Below are 19,486 nucleotides of genomic sequence, written 5' to 3' on the forward strand. Positions count from 1 at the left end.
ATGTGACCCCCCTGAGTTCCATGGATATTTGTAAAACCACCCTTCCTAGTTATAGAAATTAGTCGCTCAGTGAAGTCATTCAGCACTGTAATTTATTAAGTGAAATAACTTACTATTTCACTGAAATAATTTCATAGCTAAGATGAAGGGTTAATGAAGACTGCAAAGTTACATACGCTATTCCCAAGAGAGAGCTTATATATTAAAAACTGAGAGAAGGCAGCTCAAGTTAATTTTTGAAAAGACTCGTATAGACTATCGATTTTCTTTTCTTTTTTAATTAAATGTTACATTTTTAAATAGCTATCTTGAGCTACCGGATGAAGGGAATAAAGTGAATTAGCTTTAAATTTGGACCTATTATAACCTATTCTGTTCTAAATTAATAAGAACCAAATATTAGAAGAACTCTACTTTCAATAAACCTAAAATGAACATGCTATTTCAAGAGAGAGGTTTCTCTTTAAAATTTTTATCTTTCGTTTTTAAAAATAGTAGGTAACATTTCACTTCTAAAGTTTACATTTTCTATAATCCTAATAGTTGAATGTGTATTACATGCTTTAATCTCTGTGAAAGTTACAGCAGATGAATATAATCTAAACTGTCTGGTTTGCCATCATTTTATTGTATGACGTTAACATTATGAAATAATAGTATACCTATAGAATATTACCAATATAGCATTTTTCTTGCAAAAATCCCTCTCTCCAGTGTTTTTATTTTCAGATATTTTGACATTTTAAAAATAAATTCATGTTTACATGACTCTTTGATTTTGAAAATGTATTTAGAATATGACTTAGACCATAGATCCCTTTGACAAAAACTAAAATAATAAAATTTTCTTCTCTTTGCTGCCCTTCTCCCAGTGAACTCGACATGAACTATCCTAGTCAAATTTATTTTATTGCATGGCCATCTCATAAAATATTGTACTGCATTCCTCTGAATGAGTCTAAGTATTTTTCCTTAGGGAGCACAAATAAATGTCTATGAATTTAGCTGTATAGTCTCAATTTCAGTAAGATCTCCAGGCACAAAAATATTACATCATAAAACTCCTCACATTTAGATTTTTTAAGATATCATTCTTAACAATTCTGCTTTCTTAGACAAATACTTCATATCAACTTACATTCACAACCCTCACCATTGCCTGCAGGCCAGGCAATGACATGGCCACAACCTGTCCACTAAGACAGTAGCCAACCCTTCTGTCATTTGTTACCACAGGGCATGTTCAGCATGTTCAGAATTTAAAATTTCAGCTGTGGCTTAAATTTGCTCTCTCTCCCCATAAATCCTCAGTCTGAGTAGTCTAGATAAACCTCCAGGTTTGTTTGAATAATCTTTGCACTTACGTTTTCAGTACTTCTTTTGAAAACAATTCTGGTGTTTTTGCCTTTGCTTTGTTTTCCACAAGTTTACTTCTAAAAACACCAAAATACCTTATGTTATGAAATAATATGTTCCTGAAAAGTCATACCTAAACTGGGTCATATTTTAACTTTCTCAAATTAATCTTACAGTAACTCCTACAAGGCATACTCTTTTTTTTTTTTTTAATTAATTTTTATTGGTGTTCAATTTACCAACATACAGAAAAACACCCAGTGCTCATCCCGTCAAGTGTCCACCTCAGTGCCCGTCACCCATTCCCCTCCAACACCCGCCCTCCTCCCCCCTTCCACCACCCCTAGTTCGTTTCCCCGAGTTAGGAGTCTTTATGTTCTGTCTCCCTTCCTGATATTTCCCAACATTTCTTCTGCATACTCTAAAGGAAAGAAACTTTCTTGTAAAGTAAAGAATCACCTCTTCCTTTTCAAATAGAAATGAGCATATGCTGGATTTATTTTTATGGAATATGACAGTTTATAACCAGACTCGTTTATTAAGGAACCATTTACAATTGACTATGAAATACATAAAAAATTGAACTTTTTTTAAACGCTCTTGATTAAATTTTCTACCTTTGGTTTTAGAAGAGGAAATTAGCCATTTTTGCATAGTTCATGTATCACTTGTTGTGTTAATCAGACTTGATAATGAGTAAAAATAGTTCTCTCCACACTTTTTTTTCCTTTTATTTCTAGACCTGTGTGTGTGTGTGTGTGTGTGTATGTGTTGTGAACTTGCTGGAATCTAGTCAAAACTGAAACTGTAACTATAACTCTGATATATCTAGTGATATTGAGAGATTTGGAAGTCAGCATGGATCTTGAATAGGACCCATAGAAGTGAGGATAAAAAGAGAAAGTGATGATAGATCTGGAAATATTAATTTTAAAGAATGTTCTATAAAATATATTTGTATGTTATTAAAAGCTATTAAATGTAGCTCAATGCTATAATTTAGCACAAAAGGAAATAGCTCACCTGTCAGGCAGCATTAACTCAAATAACAATTTGACTTCTGTGTGTATTCTTATTAACTTCCCCACAACTCCAAAATAAATCAGTACAGAACAGATAAAGAAAATGAGAAAGAGATTAAGTGAATTTTCAACATTCTAAATTAAGGTAAATAGTATGCTTTATATTAAAAGTGTAGGCCATTTCTAATTACTGGCTTAACAGAATTCTCTTCACATTTAATTAAATACTTGAGAGTTCCATTGTTTTTACTCTTACCCTCCAACATACTACTATATTTAATAAGTGTTTTAGAATTATATATAAGATCAGAGTTTTAATTTATAAAGAATTTTGTTGGGTTTATTTTTGGAGGTGATTTTTGTTGCCATTGCTGTTTGTGTGTCTATTTTGCCTTAAGCTAACTTCTTAATCAATCTTTCCTAATTTAAATCAGGTCCAGCAAACTAATATAAAAAGTATATGTCCCACTTATTGTAAGGAAATATCGTCTGTCTATTACCAAGGAAGACAAGGGAAGCTTATGATTCATGAATCCTGATCACACTCGCTCGCTGGTGATACTGATAACCTCATTTGGTTTTGTCTGTCAGCAGGAGTATTTCAAGAGAGCACAGAGTTTAGGAATCTGGGCTCAGGAAAGGTGCTGTCTTGAGTTTGAATTTAGCTCTTCCTCTAATCAAGCTATGTGCTCCTGAGCAAGTTACTCTAAACACTTACTCATCTGTAAAATGAGAACGATAGTACAATTACATTAAGGATTAAATTGAACCAATCTTTCTTTTTAATAGGGTAAAGGCTAACCTCAGGAATTGCAACCATGTACAAAAATGCATGCAAGTTGTTTACTATTGTATTTTAAAACAGTGAAAAACAACCTAAAGTCCATTAATAGGGGAATGAGTAAATAAATTACAGCATTTCTAAACAAACCCTTAAAAATGGATCTGTATATTGAAGCATGAAAGATATCTGTGAAATATAAATCCAATTTCTTGACCTAAGGCCTAGCCCATAGTAGGCACTCTGTAACACTCTTATTATTTAATAGCTATTAGAAGCAAGTATGATGTAATCCCCTCTGTCAACTAATGAAATCTGTTTCTCTCCAGAAGACCTCAAAGTTATCCTGAGCTTTGTCATTTCATATTCTACATAAGCCAGAGCTAGTGGTTACTTCCAAATTCTTCAAACTCTCCTCTCTTCTAGGCTAAAAACAAAACAAAACAAAACAAAAAAACAAAAACAAACAAATAAAAACGTTGTTGTTTTTTTTTTTGCTTGTTTTCTGAATTGTATCTGCCTTTCCTATTTATTTTACAATTTGATTTTTATTCCAAATGATCACAGCTGTCTTTATGTTTTACCCTTCCACTGCCTGTGTTGAATCATCTAATACTAGATGGCATAAGACTTTGTTTCTAAGCCTATTTTAAACATCTAAGTACAGATGTTTATTTGTACTCCTTCACTCATTTGAGATCTTTCTGATTTTTCACTTCTCTGGGTTTCTTTCATTTCTGTATCTCTGTTGTTATTTCTTTCAGTATTGTTCTCCGTCAAGTTCATAGCTCAGTCCTAAGCAGTTAATTGAATGTCCTAATTACATAATCAAGTGCATGGTCCTGCATAGGAGGGAGACTTTGTCTTCCTTTTTCCTGCCTTTAAATCCCCAATGATCCAGCATTATTTTCCAATGTGGCTTTTCTTTCTTCATGTTTTTATTTAAATTCCAGTCAGTGCTCTTTTAAATAAAAATGTATATGTGTTAAATTCCCATGTTAGAGGGGTGCCTGAGTGGCTCAGTAGGTTAAGCATCTGCCTTCAGCTCAGGTGATGATCTCAGGGTCCTGGGATGGAGCCTTACATCCGGCTCCCTGCTCAGTGGGGAGTCTTCTCCCTCTCCCTCTGATCCTCTGCCTGTTCATGTGTGTGTTCTCTCTCTGTGTGTGTGTCTCTCTCTCAAATAAATAAATAAAATATTTCAACAACAACAAAAAAATCTCCATGTTAGAGACAGCAACATAGAGAAGATATCACTGCCACTGTGGGGCTCTTGGAGCATCCTTTCTACTTTCCCAGTCCGTTCCAGCTACTTCAGTTTGTCAGAACTCCAAATTAGACTGGCTATGCAATATGCTATTGCGGACTTTCCTGAAGGCTGATAGTACTGTGGATAAGTTAATTCTTTAGAGTCTGACTTACCCAAAATGCAGTCTAGGCTCCATTATTTACATGAACTTGGGCAAGTACTTAACGTCTCTAAGCCTTTAAGCTTGTTGTGAAGATAAAATAACAAATCTGGGTAAAAACCTTGGCAGAGTAACCAGCACAAAGTAGGCAGGGCATAACATAAATGTTTTCCATCATTTCTTCATTATCCTCACCACTAGCATGTAGGAGGCTTTCCCTAATTTCTCATCTGACAAATCAACCTCATGCTTTTTTATTCATTTAAAAATAAAAGTTCTAGGAAAGTAATCATTTTGGAGCACAGTATAGCCATTTTGGAGGGCAATATGGTAAGATCTACCATAATTTTAAATGTGCCCTTTGACCCTGCATGACCTCTTCTAGAAATCCATTCCAAAGAAGTACTTGCACATTTGGTGTTACGACAGTGAAAAACGAAGAGCCTGGGTGGCTCAGTCAGTTAAGCATCTGCCTTTGGCTCACTTCATGACCCTAGAGTCCTGGGATCAAGCCTTACCCTGGGCTCCCTGCTCAGTGAGGAGTCTGCTTCTCCTTCTGCCCCTCACCCCACTCATGCTCTCTATCTCTCAAACAAATAATAAAATCTTTTAAAAAACAACAACAGTGAAAGACATTGTAACAGTGAAATGAAAATAACCTTTAAATGTCTGTTACTGCAGGTCAAAAGCTGGATTCCTCAGGAAACAGACTCTGGGACGGAGATTTGAGTGCTGGACATTAATTAGGGGTGCCTTTGAGATCAATATCTGTGGGACAGGGAAGGAAGTAGGACTGGGCAGAGGAAAAGAGACCTCAACCTGTCCCAGGGGCTGCTGCTGGCTATAGGCATGACCTTGACCTAGGCCAATTTCTTTGGCTGATGGCAATTCCCAGGGAGGGATTCATCCAGAGATCTCAGCCTTCAACACTAGTTGGAGGATTGAGTGCCTCAGTCTTGAAAGGGGGATTCAAATAGCACATCACAGCATCTACAACAAGATTGGTTATTTATGATATGACCATACTATGGAATGCTATGCAGCTGTTAAGAAACACTGGGGGTAAGCTTCATTCACTGAAAAAGCTAATCTCCACATAATACACATAGAGAGTATAATTACCTTTATATTGACAGTCCTGTGTAATGGGGAGGTGTACTTATTTATATACATACTTAGAGAAAGGTGGATGCCTCTAACAGTTGAGGGAGAGAAAGGAAGTAGGCATTTCCATAATTTATACACTTACCTACAGCCAGCACCAACTTGCCAGCACCATCTTTAGAATAGATCTTCTGGTTCTATGTGTTGCTTGGCTCTACTTTTTAAGAAGTTGTATTCATGTATTACTAGTAAGATAAAAAATTAAATTTGATTAATATAAAAAATAAGTGAAAACCATCATTTGTTATATATTTAACCAATGCTAACTATTGTCTCTTATTAAACTTACTGTAAGATGGACATAGATTCATAACAGTATTATGCCTTTCTAAAAGTGTGATTGTTCTAACAAAACAGAACTTGTTAGACAATTGTAATTATATTATAGAATCAAAAAAGGAACCCACAAGAAAACAATTTTTTCTTTTTTTTCTTTTTTTTAAATTTATTTATTCATGAGACACACAGAGAGAGAGAGAGAGAAAGAGAGAGGCAGAGGGAGAAGCAGACTCCATGCAGGGAGCCCGACGTGGGACTCGATCCTGGGTCGCCAGGATCAGGCCCTGGGCTGAAGGCGGCACTAAACTGCTGAGCCACCCGAGCTGCCCAAAAACAATTTTTTTCCACCTCCAACCCATCTTCTGCTTTCTGAAGTTTGCCTCAAAATAAATAGCAGTCACTCACTACTATGGACCATTCCCTAATTGTTTATCTCACCAAAAGTTTTCTACTTATGACCTTTCTTCCACTATAAGAGAAAACATACAGTTAAGAAACAGAAATCATCTTTAAGGAGTATTATTAGCAAGAAAAGGAAATGAATTTAAGCTCCACATTCCATTTGATTACTCCTAGTTGCCACATAACCTATCTGCGGTGCTCCATTCTCCCCAGCTTCCATCCCATGCATGCAATCACTTACCAAATCCTGCCAATTTTATCTCCTTAGTGTTTTTCAGATCTTATCCCCTCCTTTCTGTCTCTACCATTCCTGCCCTAATTCAAACCCTCATCAGCTCCCCTTTGGAGTATTGTAACAGCTCCCAATATTGAACCCCCCACAAATCCCTTCTCCACAGAGCATTCAGAGTGCTTCTTCAAAAATGATGTCATTCCCTTACTCCTCTGATATCCTTAAGTTTTAGGATGAAGTCCTTAAGCTGGTTATCTTCTGAACCCACCTATCACCCTAGTCCCATCTTTTGTTCCTTTACTAATTCTTTCATTCAGTCGGCTACACAGAGATTATTTCTTTTACAGAAGGAATCTTGCTGTTTCACTCTTGTAATCTTTCAAAAAGCAGTTGTCTCTGCCTAGAACACTCCCCCATGTTACCCTTTGCATGGCCTGGCCAATGTCTCCTGGTTCTGCAAATCTCAGTTTACTTCTGGTTCTGTGAATCTCAGTTTATGTCTTTCCCCCTTGTAAACCTACCCTAACACTAAGTCTGGTGTAGGTGTCCCTTATCAGGATTCTGTAGCCTGCTATATAGCTACTCTCATCCTAACTAGACTGCATAGATTACTTTCCTAACTATACAGTAAGTCTCTATCAGGGGAAGAGACCAGCCTTACTAACTTAGTGTCATCAGTACTGTGCAACTGTTCCTGGTATGTGTGTGTTTATGCTTGCTACATTTAGATGGATTGAATGAAAATATTAAATCAGTGACCTACTGCAAAATGTAGACATATTTTCTTCTGTTATTTCCATTTTTATTTGGTTTTCATTAAAAACTATTTACATTAGATAGATTTTTGTGTGCTTATTTAGCCCAGTGCAACAATATTCAGTGTTAAATTAAAGTAGAGCTATTTCTATTCTTCTAAAAAAAAAAAAAAACAGCAAAAGAATGAGGGGTGCAGTGCAATGACCAAATGGGCATGAAAATGTCATCAGTAAGTGTGACTGAGGTCATTCACCATCTAGAATTTTGAGAGGTAATGATTTATCAAAACTACTAACCAGACTGTCTCATAAACTATGCTGTTTGTTTTTGTTTTTGTTTTTGTTTTTTGTTTTAGGAACTATCCTTTCGACATAGTGACGCTGTTAAACCTTGTTCTATTCAAGGCCTCTGACACCAACAGAGAGATTTATGAAATCTCCATGCAGCTCATGCAGGCACGTACCATTGACTTACACAGAAACTTCAGAGAAAGGGTGGTCGATACTCGGATTGTTGCTTCTTCCTGTATATCCTTGGGTGGGGAGATAGAGGAGTGAAAAAACCGTTACATAATCTTCTATAAACACAGGAACTAACTGATGCTTTACTTTTAATACTAATTAAAATATGCATTCATTAATTTGGTTACTACGAAACTTGATGAAACATAAATCCTCCTGAGACAGCTAGCTGATGTTTTTTCATATCATTTCTCACTCTCCTACCTCTCTCTAGATCCTTGAAGCAAAGCTTTTCGTATACTCAAAGAAAATAGCTGAACAGAGACCGGGCAGTATTCTCTACGGAACACACGGCCCATTGCCACCGCTCTACAGTGTGTCCCTAGCCCTCCTGTCGTGTGAACTGGCCAGGATGTACCCCGAGCTCACCCTCCCACTCTTCTCAGGTACCATGCAATGTCATGTGTGATCATTTCTGCACTAAGTCGTCTTCCCTTTGTTTTATTTTCTTTTATCTTATTTTATTTTTTTACAAGAGAAGAAATCAACATTTTTACTTATTTACTTTTCAGTAAGCTTAAATCCTTGAGGGGTACATCATCACGTAGGTTCTGTGTCCAAGGGCCTTCACAGGAAGGTTGCTTCAGAATTTGGCTTGAACCATGCAGCTGTTTCCATGAGCAAGAGTTACCTTTTCCAAGGTTACTCTGGTTTTGTTCTTTTTGCCTCTAGGAATCATTGTGTTGTTCTTTGTTTTGTACGCATAAGAGTATCTCTTGCCTAAATAAAATTTAGTTTCATCTCAAGCATAAACCTCTTCAATCATAAGAAGAGCTGTGTGTTCCTTCTGGTTCCAGAGACCCCTATTATAGCTAGCAAAAATGGAAAATGGCCTTGGACCAGAGCCTTCCAGATATACTTGTAATTTTAGGTCCTGTTACCAGCAGGCTCCCACAGGCTTCAAGAGGGTAGAAAGAGAATGGGGAGGCCAGGATCTTCCTTTTCCAAGTCTAGGATCATCTTAGAGTCAAAATTATTAATGCTAAATTTATAGATCACAGTTGCTTTGGACTGATTACATTTATGTGTAAAAGTAAATTCTGGAATATACTTAAATATAAAAAATGTGTCTATTTAAAATAGCATAACTTTATCTAAAATAACACAGGACAAATGCAAAGATGCTTAGATTAGTCCTAATCCTTCTACATACCTTATGTGTGTAAAATTTCCCAAATAAATTAAATATGCACGATATAACTTCTAATTCATGAAATTGCTGCAAGTTGTTTTTGGTGGTGATGGTGATGGTGTTTTGTACCTTGCATGTTGCTACATACATGGGTTGTTGAGAGTTTCAATTTTTAGTACATTTTTAGAAGTAGTCTTTGTAATTTTTGTGAAAATCCACTTTTAAAGAATCACATTTGTCAACTAACTTCCTGCCTAAGGAACACCTTGCCAAGAGGTTGCTTTTCGTCTCCCTACTTGGTCCTCTTTTTCCATCTATGTTACCAGGGCCTTAGTCCAGATCTTCATAAGTCACCTCACGCACCCTTGTCCCAACATACTCTGCCTACAGTCCTCAACACTGCAATCCACCCACTACACAAAACCAAATATGCACAGCACTTCTCTGCTCAAACTTCTCTGCCCAGCTGTCCTAAAAATAACTGCTGATAATAACAGCTTCCATCCATTGAGTGGTATATACTAGGCATTTTATGTATACTTCATTTATCATTTGATATCTACAACCCTATCAGTAGCGGTTAGAAATGACGTTCTGGGCTTAACATCCTGGATTCATCCCTGGCCCCGCTATTGGCTGGCTGTTTGACCTTGGACAAGTCATGGAACCTCTTATATTCCATTTCTTAATCTGTAGTAGTAACTACCTTGGTGCAAGGATTAAAATAAGCTGATAAACGCAAGCAATTACCTTAGTTCTGGCATGGAATTACCACCACCACCACGACCATCATGACTATAATCATCCTTCTTATTTTACAGATGAGATACGAAGGCTTAGTGACATTAAATAATAGGAACTCCTTCACCAATTTAAAAACAAACAAACAAGGAAACAAAAACAAACACAAAAACAAAAACTCCTCTTCCAAACTTGCTTTCTGCTATTTCATCAAAGAACCTTTACTTTCACCTCAATTGATCCTTTTTTTTTTTAATTTATGATAGTCAGAGAGAGAGAGAGAGAGAGGCAGAGGGAGAAGCAGTTTCCATGCACTGGCAGAGGGAGAAGCAGGCTCCATGCACCGGGAGCCCGACATTGGATTCGATCCCGGGTCTCCAGGATTGCGCCCTGGGCCAAAGGCAGGCGCTAAACCGCTGCGCCACCCAGGGATCCCTCAATTGATCTTTTATAAGCTAGGCCCTTTTGTCAGTCCTTGCTTCTGTGCATGCCCTTCCCTTTGCCAGAAATGGCCCTTCTCTCCTTCGTAACTCCAGTCTTTCTTAACACCTAACTGAAAATCTGGGGCACCTGGGTGGTTCAGTCAGTTAAGCATCTGGCTCTTGATTTCAGTTCAGGTCATGATCCTAGGGTCATGAGATCAAGCCCCACATTGGGCTCTGCAGTCAGTGGAGAGTCTGCTTCAGATTCTCTCTTTCTCCCTCTCCCTCTGTGCCTTCCACCATTAAGATAAATCTTTAAAAAAAAAAAAAAAAAGGGCAGCCCAGGTGGCTCAGTGGTTTAGCGCCACCTTCAGCCCAGGGTGTGATCCTGGAGACCCGGGATCGAGCCCCACGTCGGACTCCCTGCATGGAGCCTGCTTCTCCCTCTGCCTGTGTCTTTGCCTCTCTCTCTCTCTCTCTCTCTCTCTCTGTGTGTGTGTGTGTGTGTGTGTCTTTCATGAATAAATAACAAAATCTTTAAAAAAAAAAAAGACCTTAATCTTAAAAAAAAAAAAAAAGACCTAATTGAAAATCTGTTTCTACTATGAACACCTCTCCATCTATCTGCAAAAGAATTAGTCACATCATTGCCTCATGCCTGAAACAGTGGAGGGACTCCAGAAAAGCCTTCTTGATAAACTAGTTCTCTTCTTGGAAAACTAAAATGTATTTTTATTCACATCAACTAAGATTTGAATGCCATCTACATGCCAGTCACTGGGTCCCGGGAGCACAAACATGAATAAAACATTCTGTCTCCCATCAATGGGTCATAATCTAGTGATAAAAAAAAAAGATGTGCAACCATATGGTTATGATACAGAGCAACAAATGCAATAAAAAGCATATTCTGTGTATGAGATAGAAGATGCAGGGATAATCAATTACTGGGCCAGAAATATCAGGCAAGACTTTCCAGAAAAGTTAGTGCCTGAGCTGCAGTTGGAAAGAGGAGTAGAAATTTGCAAAGCAGACAAGTAATTTACATTACAGTAGGCAAGTAGATAGGTATTACAGACCAAGGAAATAGCTTGTGGGTTGACTTAGAGGTATAAAATAACATGCTGCATTTGAGAGATTATGTACTGGTCAGTTTGAGTACTACAACATGCAGGGATAAGGGAAAGTTAGAGATGGTCATGGGCAGACAAATGGAAGTCAAATCTTGGAAGGCTTAGCATTGTGCCCTAAGTAGTTTGTAGGACGGTGATCTCTAGGTGCTTCTTGAAATCTCCGGAGCTCTGGGAACAGGGAGGGTGTCCAACAAACTGGGTTCTGAAAGCCACTGAATAGTTTCAAACAAGAGAGGGGGACAAGATTGGAATGCATTTTAGAAAGACTGACTGTATCTGAAGGATGGATAAAAGAACATCCAGTCTAAAGAGGGAAGATCAGAGATGCTTGGCTGGCTCAGTTGGTTAAGCATCTGCCTTTGGCTCAGGTCATGATCCCAAGGTCCTGGGATCAAGCCCTTCATCAGGCTCCCTGCTCAGTGAGGAGCCTGCATCTCCCTTTCCCTCTGCCTACCACTCCCCCTGCTTGTGCTCTCTCTCTCTCTCTCTCTCTCTCTGCCAAATAAATGAATAAAATCTTTAAAAAAATAAAAAATTTTTAAAAAGAGAGATCAGTTGAGAAACAATGACAGTGCTCCACGGAGGAAATTATGAGGCTTGTAGGAGTAAAAAGAGGAGACCAGAATCAAGGGCTACCATGCAGGATATAGAGAAGGGAGTCCCTGGTACGATATCTGGGAGGTAGTAGATGAGCCACCTCAAGAGCCAATCCAGCGAGAAGGGGAGGCTAAGGACAAAGCAGAGATCATGAGCTCAGTTTGGGATATTGAGTGTAGGTGTTATAGAGATTTTCTAGCTCTTGCTTTCACTGGTTTTCCCACTAAAAACCCTGTGATGAGATTTTTTTTATTGCCTGTAACTTCAGATGAGTTAATTCCTTGTAAGAGGCCAGGCGAGTTGCACAGGCCCCTCCCAGAGGAGCCAGAAAATGGACAGAGCAGCCCACTGACATCTTCTCTTTTTTTTTTTTTTTTAATTTGTTTCTGGAGGAGTGCATGGGGGTTGTTTGCCTGCCTGTGGCATTTTTTTCCTCATTTCCCTTCAGAAAGACTTCTACAATCTTGGCCCTGATCGAGGTGCCTGGGATGCTTCAGACAGATATCCCCCCACCCACTCTCACACAGCTGGACCTTAGATCTGACAGTCAAGGTGTAATAAACATCATAAATAAGCAAATCATGTGATATGTTAGAAAGTAATCATTGCTTCAGAAAAGCACTACAGGGACACCTGGGTGGCTCAGCATTTGAGTGTCTGCCTTCAGCCCAGGGCGTGATCCTGGAGTCCCAGAATTGAGGCCCACATCAGGCTCCCTGCATGGAGCCTGCTTCTCCCTCTGCCTGTGTCTCCGCCTATCTCTCTCTCTCTGTGTTTCTCATGAGTGAATGAATAAAATCTTAAAAAAAAAAATTAACAACAACAAAAAAGAACAAAAAAGGACTACGGGTTTTTATGCCAGTGCTAAAAGATGTATTTTTAATAGCGGTTGTCCCTCTGATTAGAAGGATTTATTCCCCTCCAAATTCCCGATCCTTGCTAGCAGACTTAAGATAGTTCTTCTGCCATAAAGTGCCCTGAATCCCTATGACCAGAAGTCCTTTTCTTCCACCGAACTTCTACATCACTGTTTGTTCCTTTCTGTCTCCTTTGTCACTTTCTACCTTGCCCCGGGCTTACCTGTCAACATAACTTGCTCAGAGCTTCCTTCTCAGGGATGCGAACTGAACCTTGAGTCCTTACTGGCTCCATAGTGGCTGGCACAATGGCTTGCACCCAGAAAAGTCCCCATATGTCAAATACATAAATGTCCTATGATCTGATTATGTGTCAGGAAAGTTCATGATAGCAGTTATCACATCCATCAAGTATAGAAATTAAGTCAGTTTTGAGATTTTGAGCTATGGGGAACATCACAGCTTAACACTGATTATTGTGGCACAGCATTAAATATATTCATAGTCTTAAAAATTTTTTAAAAATTGTAATTTTAGGAAAAGAGCCAAGTCAATTAAGGCTACTGTTTCAGGGATCTAGTGGATTATCTTGGTGTAATTCCTGGCATCTGTGTTGTTCTATTGTTTAGCAGCCAAGAGCCCTCCAAACGAGATTACATGCCACACTGGATAATAACAAATGCATCAGACCATGCTTTCAAATTTCCCTTAGGATAAAACCGTTTCTCCTCTAGATGTTAGAAATAAAAGATTACAAGCAGCTTGGAACATATAGGTAATGCTGTGCTTTTATTTCTATAGAAAGCTTATTCATATCATAAAATTAAATGGTGCTGGCAGTCAAACAATGAAGAAATGCTATCAGAGAGAATAATGGTGACTGGATGTCCCGTTTTACCCTTTTAATTCATTTATTTCATAAAATGAAGTGCAGCATTGAGCATGCACCTCCACATAGTTGACGATTTTCAAGTAGATACCATGAACATGAGTCCACACACTGGTCTGTTCTTCCTGGAGTTTCACTTCTCAGTTTTACATCTAAGAGTTTGTGGAGGACATCTGCTAAAGTATTGGTATAGCAGAAAGATAATAGTCATTGTTACAATAGTCCTAACCGCTGTTTATGAAGAGCCTACTGGATAACCAGCACTGTGCTGACAATATAATATACCATATAAAGGATGCCTGGGTGGCTCAGTGGTTGAGCGTCTGCCTTTGGGTCAGGTCGTGATCCCAGGGTCTTGGGATTGAGTCCCGTATCAGGCTCCTCTCAGGGAGCCTGCTTCTCCCTCTGCCTCTCTCTGGGTGTCTCTCATGAATAAATAAATAAAATCTTTAATAATAATAATATACCTTGTGATTCTATCTCTTAATCCTCACAGCAGCCCAACTAGTCCCACTCCACAGATGAGAAAACTGAGGAATAAAGAGGTTAGGTAACTAACACAGATTTCATGTAGCTGGTATGTGGAGGACCTGGGATCTAATCCCATGTCCTTCTGATTCCCAGCCCCTTGTTCTGGGCCCTGTGCTGCACCTCTCCCATAGCCTTGCACCTCACCCCACTTTTACCAAGCCCCATGCTTTCCCCACTGTGCCCTCTGACGTCCCTCCCCAGGGTGCCAGATGCAAGATGCTTGAGGACAAGCCTCAGTTTTAAGATTTTGAGGCCTTGAGGAGCTGCTGTATATGAAAATGCTTTATAAACTGATGTCATTGTTTGATCTATGTTAATATCTTAGTTTATCTTGATGAGGTAACATAGGGCTCTGTGTTACTGCCATTCACTTTAGAAGTCAGCCAGCGATTCCCCACCACACATCCGAATGGGCGTCAGATCATGCTCACCTATCTGCTGCCCTGGCTGCACAACATCGAGCTGGTGGACAGCAGGCTCCTCCTCCCAGGGTCAAGCCCCAGCAGCCCAGAGGATGACGTCAAGGATCGGGAAGGAGAAGCCACCACTTCACATGGGCTGCGAGGGAGTGGCTGGGGCTCCCCTGAAGCTACGTCACTGGTCCTGAACAACCTCATGTACATGACAGCCAAGGTAAGCTCAGAGAATACGTGCCTCACTGACATGGATCTGTCAGCCAGGAAAACCTCTGGGTTAACCAAACCCTGTGCTGCCAACTCAGGATGAATAGCACTTACCATTAAAAAATCGCATGACAAGGGCATGGGCCATGGTGATGGTTATACCACAATGTGAATTCACTTAATACCACTGAACTGTACGCTTAAAATGGCAAACTTTATGTTATGTGTACTTTACCGTGATTTTTAAAGATAATAATGAAAAGAAAAATGAGTACCCTAACATATTAAAAATCATGAGAATAAGCACATACGTTACTGATTGGTACATTATAAATCACTGAAAATTGGCCTCTCTCTGAGGATAGGCCAGGTCCACTCCTTCTTAGGATTTTGAGATAGCAATGACCCTTATAACAAGTTTTAATCAAACATTTTGCATCCTGACATTTTCCCCACATGCCTCCTGGGCCAATGTTTATCTCGTTTGTTCTAGTACGGAGATGAAGTTCCTGGCCCGGAAATGGAAAATGCTTGGAATGCATTAGCCAACAACGAGAAATGGAGCAACAACCTGAGGATCACCTTGCAGTTCCTGATTAGCCTGTGTGGAGTTAGCAGTGACACGCTCCTCTTGCCCTACGTAAGTGTGCCTCAGACTTTTCAGGAGTCGGTGCTCCTGTCAGTTGTATTTGCCACTACAAGTCACAATATGCTCTTGGCACTGAGGAAAATGGAGATGTCAAATTTTGTCCATCACCCTAATCTCCTGTGAGCTTACCTAGATATTACATAAAAAGTTTCCTTCTGCCCCCTGGGAAGCAGGCTACAGTGTCCTGTGACACCTCTGTCATCGTCTTTCTAAGCCTTTGGATGCAGAAACTTATTATGAATTAAGGGGTAGATATTTTCCTAACAGTTACTAAAAGCTGCCTTCTGTAAACAGTAGACCCAATATGTAAGGGAAACTCAGCAAAACATTGTATTATGGCTCATAAGAATGTTTCATGGTTACATCTTGATGCTCTTAAAACAAAATAAAAATGGAGAGTATCCAAGTGTTTCTCTTCACATGTAAGTGGTAGGAGAAAAATAAGAGAAATCTTCCTGAGATATATGATATTTAGTGTTTGTCTTTAAAGCTAATATGATCAGGGCACCTGGCTGGCTCAGTGTTTGAGCGTCTGCCTTCTGCTCAGGTTTTGATCCTGGGGTCCTGGGATCAAGTCCCACATTAGGCTCCCCTCAAGGAACCTGCTTCTCCCTCTGCCTATGTCTCTGCTTCTCTCTGCATGTCTCTCATGAATAAATAAAATCTTTAAAATAAAATAAAGGTGATATGATCAATGAGACAACAGCATTTTTTTAAACCCTAACTCAATTGGCATTTGTGTGCCGTTTGATCTTCCAAGAGACTTTCTGCCTGCCTGCCTCTTTGAACCACCTAAGCCCTACTGCAGATTCCCTGCCTTAGGTTTGACTGTGAGGGCCACAGTAATTCAGAGCTTTAATTCAGAGTTGTTTTTAAAATTTAAAACCATACAAATAGCTAAATTTTTTTTTTCTAGGGGAGTAGAGAAGAGCAGGGGGCTGGATTCCTTATTTAAACAGAAATAACTAGCAGTTTTTCCCACGGTTTGTACAAACAAAATTCTTTCTAGATAAGGCCTTAGGTGGCAAGTTTTCAGTTTAGAGAGAATTCATGTGCCCCATAAGTTTTGTAAACCTGGCCACTAGGGAAGTTCAGGCCTTTTCCAAGTGGCCCTATCAGACATGCATGTGAAGAGAGGCAAATTTTAATCCAAACACTTTGGTTCATACTAGGAGACTGCAAAGCTGAGCCACCAGGATGGCAGCTCTGAGGATGACACATTCATTGAAAGGAATAGGTTACAGTCTAGCATTCTTGTGGGCGAGGCTCTAGAAGACATCCCTTGTGTTCTGTGTTTCTTCTTAGATTAAAAAGGTGGCGATATATTTGTGCCGTAACAACACCATTCAGACCATGGAAGAGCTTCTCTTTGAGCTGCAGCAGACGGAGCCAGTAAACCCCATTGTCCAGCACTGTGACAACCCGCCCTTCTACCGCTTTGCAGCCAGCAGCAAGGCCTCTGCAGCAGCCTCTGGTAGGGGAAGGGCAGCTGGGTGGGCATCTTGTCTTGGATCTCTGGATTTTTCTTTGTGGAGAGCACTGAAGAGATAAGAGTGTATGTGTGTGTTACTTTTTCTTCTTCCTGTATAAACTTTCATTTAAGAGATGGCTTTAGGGGCGCCTAGGTGGTTCAGGCAGAAGTGTCTGCCTTCAGTTCAGGTTGTGATACCAGGGTCCCAGGATCAAGTCCTCTATCAGGCTCCCTGCTCAGTGGGGAGTCTGCTTCTCCTTCTCCCTCTGCCCCTCCTCCTGCTCATGCCTGCTCTCATGCTCCCTCTTTCTCTCTCTCTTTAAATAAATAAAATAAAATCTTAAAAAAAAAAAAAGATAGATTCAAAATAGCTGAGATTCCTCAAGGGCATTGTTGTTTAATAAAATCATTTTAGAAGGGTGACCATCAGTCAGTGACCTGGTACTGGTAAGCCATGGAGCTTTATACTTTAGACTGATCCCTGGCAGGACATAGCAATCACTTAGGAATCTCATTTCTAGACCCTCCTTCTTGTATCTATGGAATTTTCTTGGCTAATAGTCTCCCAGGGTTAACTAAAATGCTCCTCAATGGTATTATCACTTGCAATAAATTGGCTTCTCGGCAACATTTTATGAAATATATAGCATCCTCCTTAAGTTCCTTCCTTTTGATTTTCCTAATATTGTAACCACCTTCAAATCTCCCTCATCTCCTGGTCTCTTATGCCCTCTGTTTGCCCTGCGCCTGCTGCCAGAACATGTTCTCACAGAGTAACAGTGTCCCAGGGATCAGAAACTCTAGGTACTTGGACTTGCTTCACTAACATTAGTTTAATAACTCCTGGACCCAGAAATACTAAAGCAGTAAGTGGCAGGGTCAGCCACTATAAATAAGCTCATTACCTAAGTGGTCAGGAAGAAGGGGATTCAAGAATGTTGTAGCCTCACTTTATAAGAGAGGTAAGGAATTTGGTTTGAGCATAACACATGTCTGGGATTCTCTCATTTCAGTGCTGTGGGCGTAGAAGTTTGTTTAGAATGTTTGAGATTGTATAGAAGACGTAAGGAATCTTTCAAACATGAGATTTTATGAGAAATCCTTCACTGTAATTACTTGGGACCTAGGTTTAAACCCTTACCCCTACATTTTTTTTCTAATCCTACCTATAGGAACCACTTCCAGCAGCAACACAGTGGTTGCTGGCCAGGACAGTTTCCCAGATGCCGAGGAGAGCAAGATACTGAAAGAATCTGATGAGAGGTTGGTACACAAATTTGGCTTAATATCCAGTATAACTTTTAGCAATATACAAAGGCATCAGTAAGAATTTGTGGTGTTTCATAAATTATACATATACAATTAAATTCTTCTTTGCTTTTAGAAACACAAAGTGACTCTGATTCTGCTCTGTATATCCCTAAAGATAATGATTTCTCCCTGAGAAAAGCCAGAGGAGAGAAAGATTAAGAGGGATGCCATTCTGGTGGCTGGATCCCACTTACTTATGCAGGGCTTACTAAAAACCACTGGTTGTTCTGTTAGAGGGCACAGACCATCTGGAATTAGAGGGAATTTCCATGTGAAATTTTCAAATCTGATTGCAGAATGATTGCTTAGAGATTGGGCAGTTGTCTGGGGGTGAGTTCAATGAAATGTCATAATTTTTATTTCATCTTTACATTGTCAATTTTGGTTAACTAACAGCACTGCCTTTTTCTGCTAAAAGAAGCCTCTATCCCCTTCACATTAGCTCTTTAATGGTATTTCTCTTGCCCCTTTACATTGCCCAGAAGCTACTCATAAGTAAAAATCTGCATCACTGTTTCCTGTAGTTAATTGTGAAGAGCAGAGAAACAAACAAAAATAAAGAAATAGGACTCAAATTAAAAAACAAAAAGTAGATGGGGCACCTGGGTGGCTCAGTAGTTAAGCATCCAACTCTTGATTTCGGCTCAGGTCTTGATCTCAGGATCATGAGATGGAGCCCTGTTTCTGGCTTCGTGCTCAGAGGGGAGTCTGCTTAAGGATGCTCTCCCTCTCCCTCTGCCCCTCCCCCGACTTGCACAATCAATCAATCAATAAAATCTTTTAAAAAATGAAATAAAAATTAGAATGATTCTCCTAGTGTTGAAACTGCTTAGGCTGAGCATTTTCTAGTGAAAACTCCTGAGGAGCCCTTTCACTTAAGAAACTAGTGGCAAGGATGATATACTCACAAATTCATAATGGAGAAAATGCAATAGATCACATAATGAAAATAATGTTTCTAGATGTTTCATGACCATCCTCAGGCTTTCATCCTATTCATGGTAATATGGCAGGGGGGCTGCAAGTGGAAGGTATCTGACATAAGAGGGACTGCCTGTGGAGTTCTGAAGGCTCATTTGCAATGCAGGCCCTTATCAGATTCCTCAATACATTCATTCCTGGGTTGCTGTACTGCCTTTAGGCAGACGCTCATCCACATGAGCCTTCCTTCAGGCTAAAAGCCCAAACCCAGTGGATCATGATCATAG

The 19,486-nt window shown here is 39.5% G+C and overlaps 2 protein-coding genes across 14 annotated transcripts in view; one reads left to right on the forward strand and one right to left on the reverse strand.

Annotated features, from left to right (window-relative positions):
- The window catches only part of FRY (FRY microtubule binding protein), a 428,782-nt gene that overhangs the window by 324,431 nt on the left and 84,865 nt on the right, over nt 1-19,486 (forward strand). For all 9 annotated transcript variants that reach the window (XM_072719962.1, XM_025996751.2, XM_025996753.2 and 6 more), the window contains 6 exons: nt 7,757-7,856; nt 8,137-8,308; nt 14,601-14,857; nt 15,341-15,487; nt 16,802-16,970; nt 18,140-18,230. In XM_072719962.1, the coding sequence (XP_072576063.1) occupies nt 7,757-7,856; nt 8,137-8,308; nt 14,601-14,857; nt 15,341-15,487; nt 16,802-16,970; nt 18,140-18,230 (936 nt within the window). The remainder of the gene's footprint in view (nt 1-7,756; nt 7,857-8,136; nt 8,309-14,600; nt 14,858-15,340; nt 15,488-16,801; nt 16,971-18,139; nt 18,231-19,486) is intronic.
- The window catches only part of ZAR1L (zygote arrest 1 like), a 156,063-nt gene that overhangs the window by 15,298 nt on the left and 121,279 nt on the right, over nt 1-19,486 (reverse strand). For all 5 annotated transcript variants that reach the window (XR_011994246.1, XR_011994248.1, XR_011994249.1 and 2 more), the window contains 2 exons: nt 7,865-7,933; nt 5,818-5,917 (listed from right to left, as the gene is read on the reverse strand). The gene's annotated coding sequence lies outside the window, so the exon portion shown is untranslated. The remainder of the gene's footprint in view (nt 1-5,817; nt 5,918-7,864; nt 7,934-19,486) is intronic.

Source organism: Vulpes vulpes, chromosome 9 (assembly GCF_048418805.1).
Source record: "Vulpes vulpes isolate BD-2025 chromosome 9, VulVul3, whole genome shotgun sequence".
Taxonomy (NCBI): Eukaryota; Metazoa; Chordata; class Mammalia; order Carnivora; family Canidae; genus Vulpes; species Vulpes vulpes.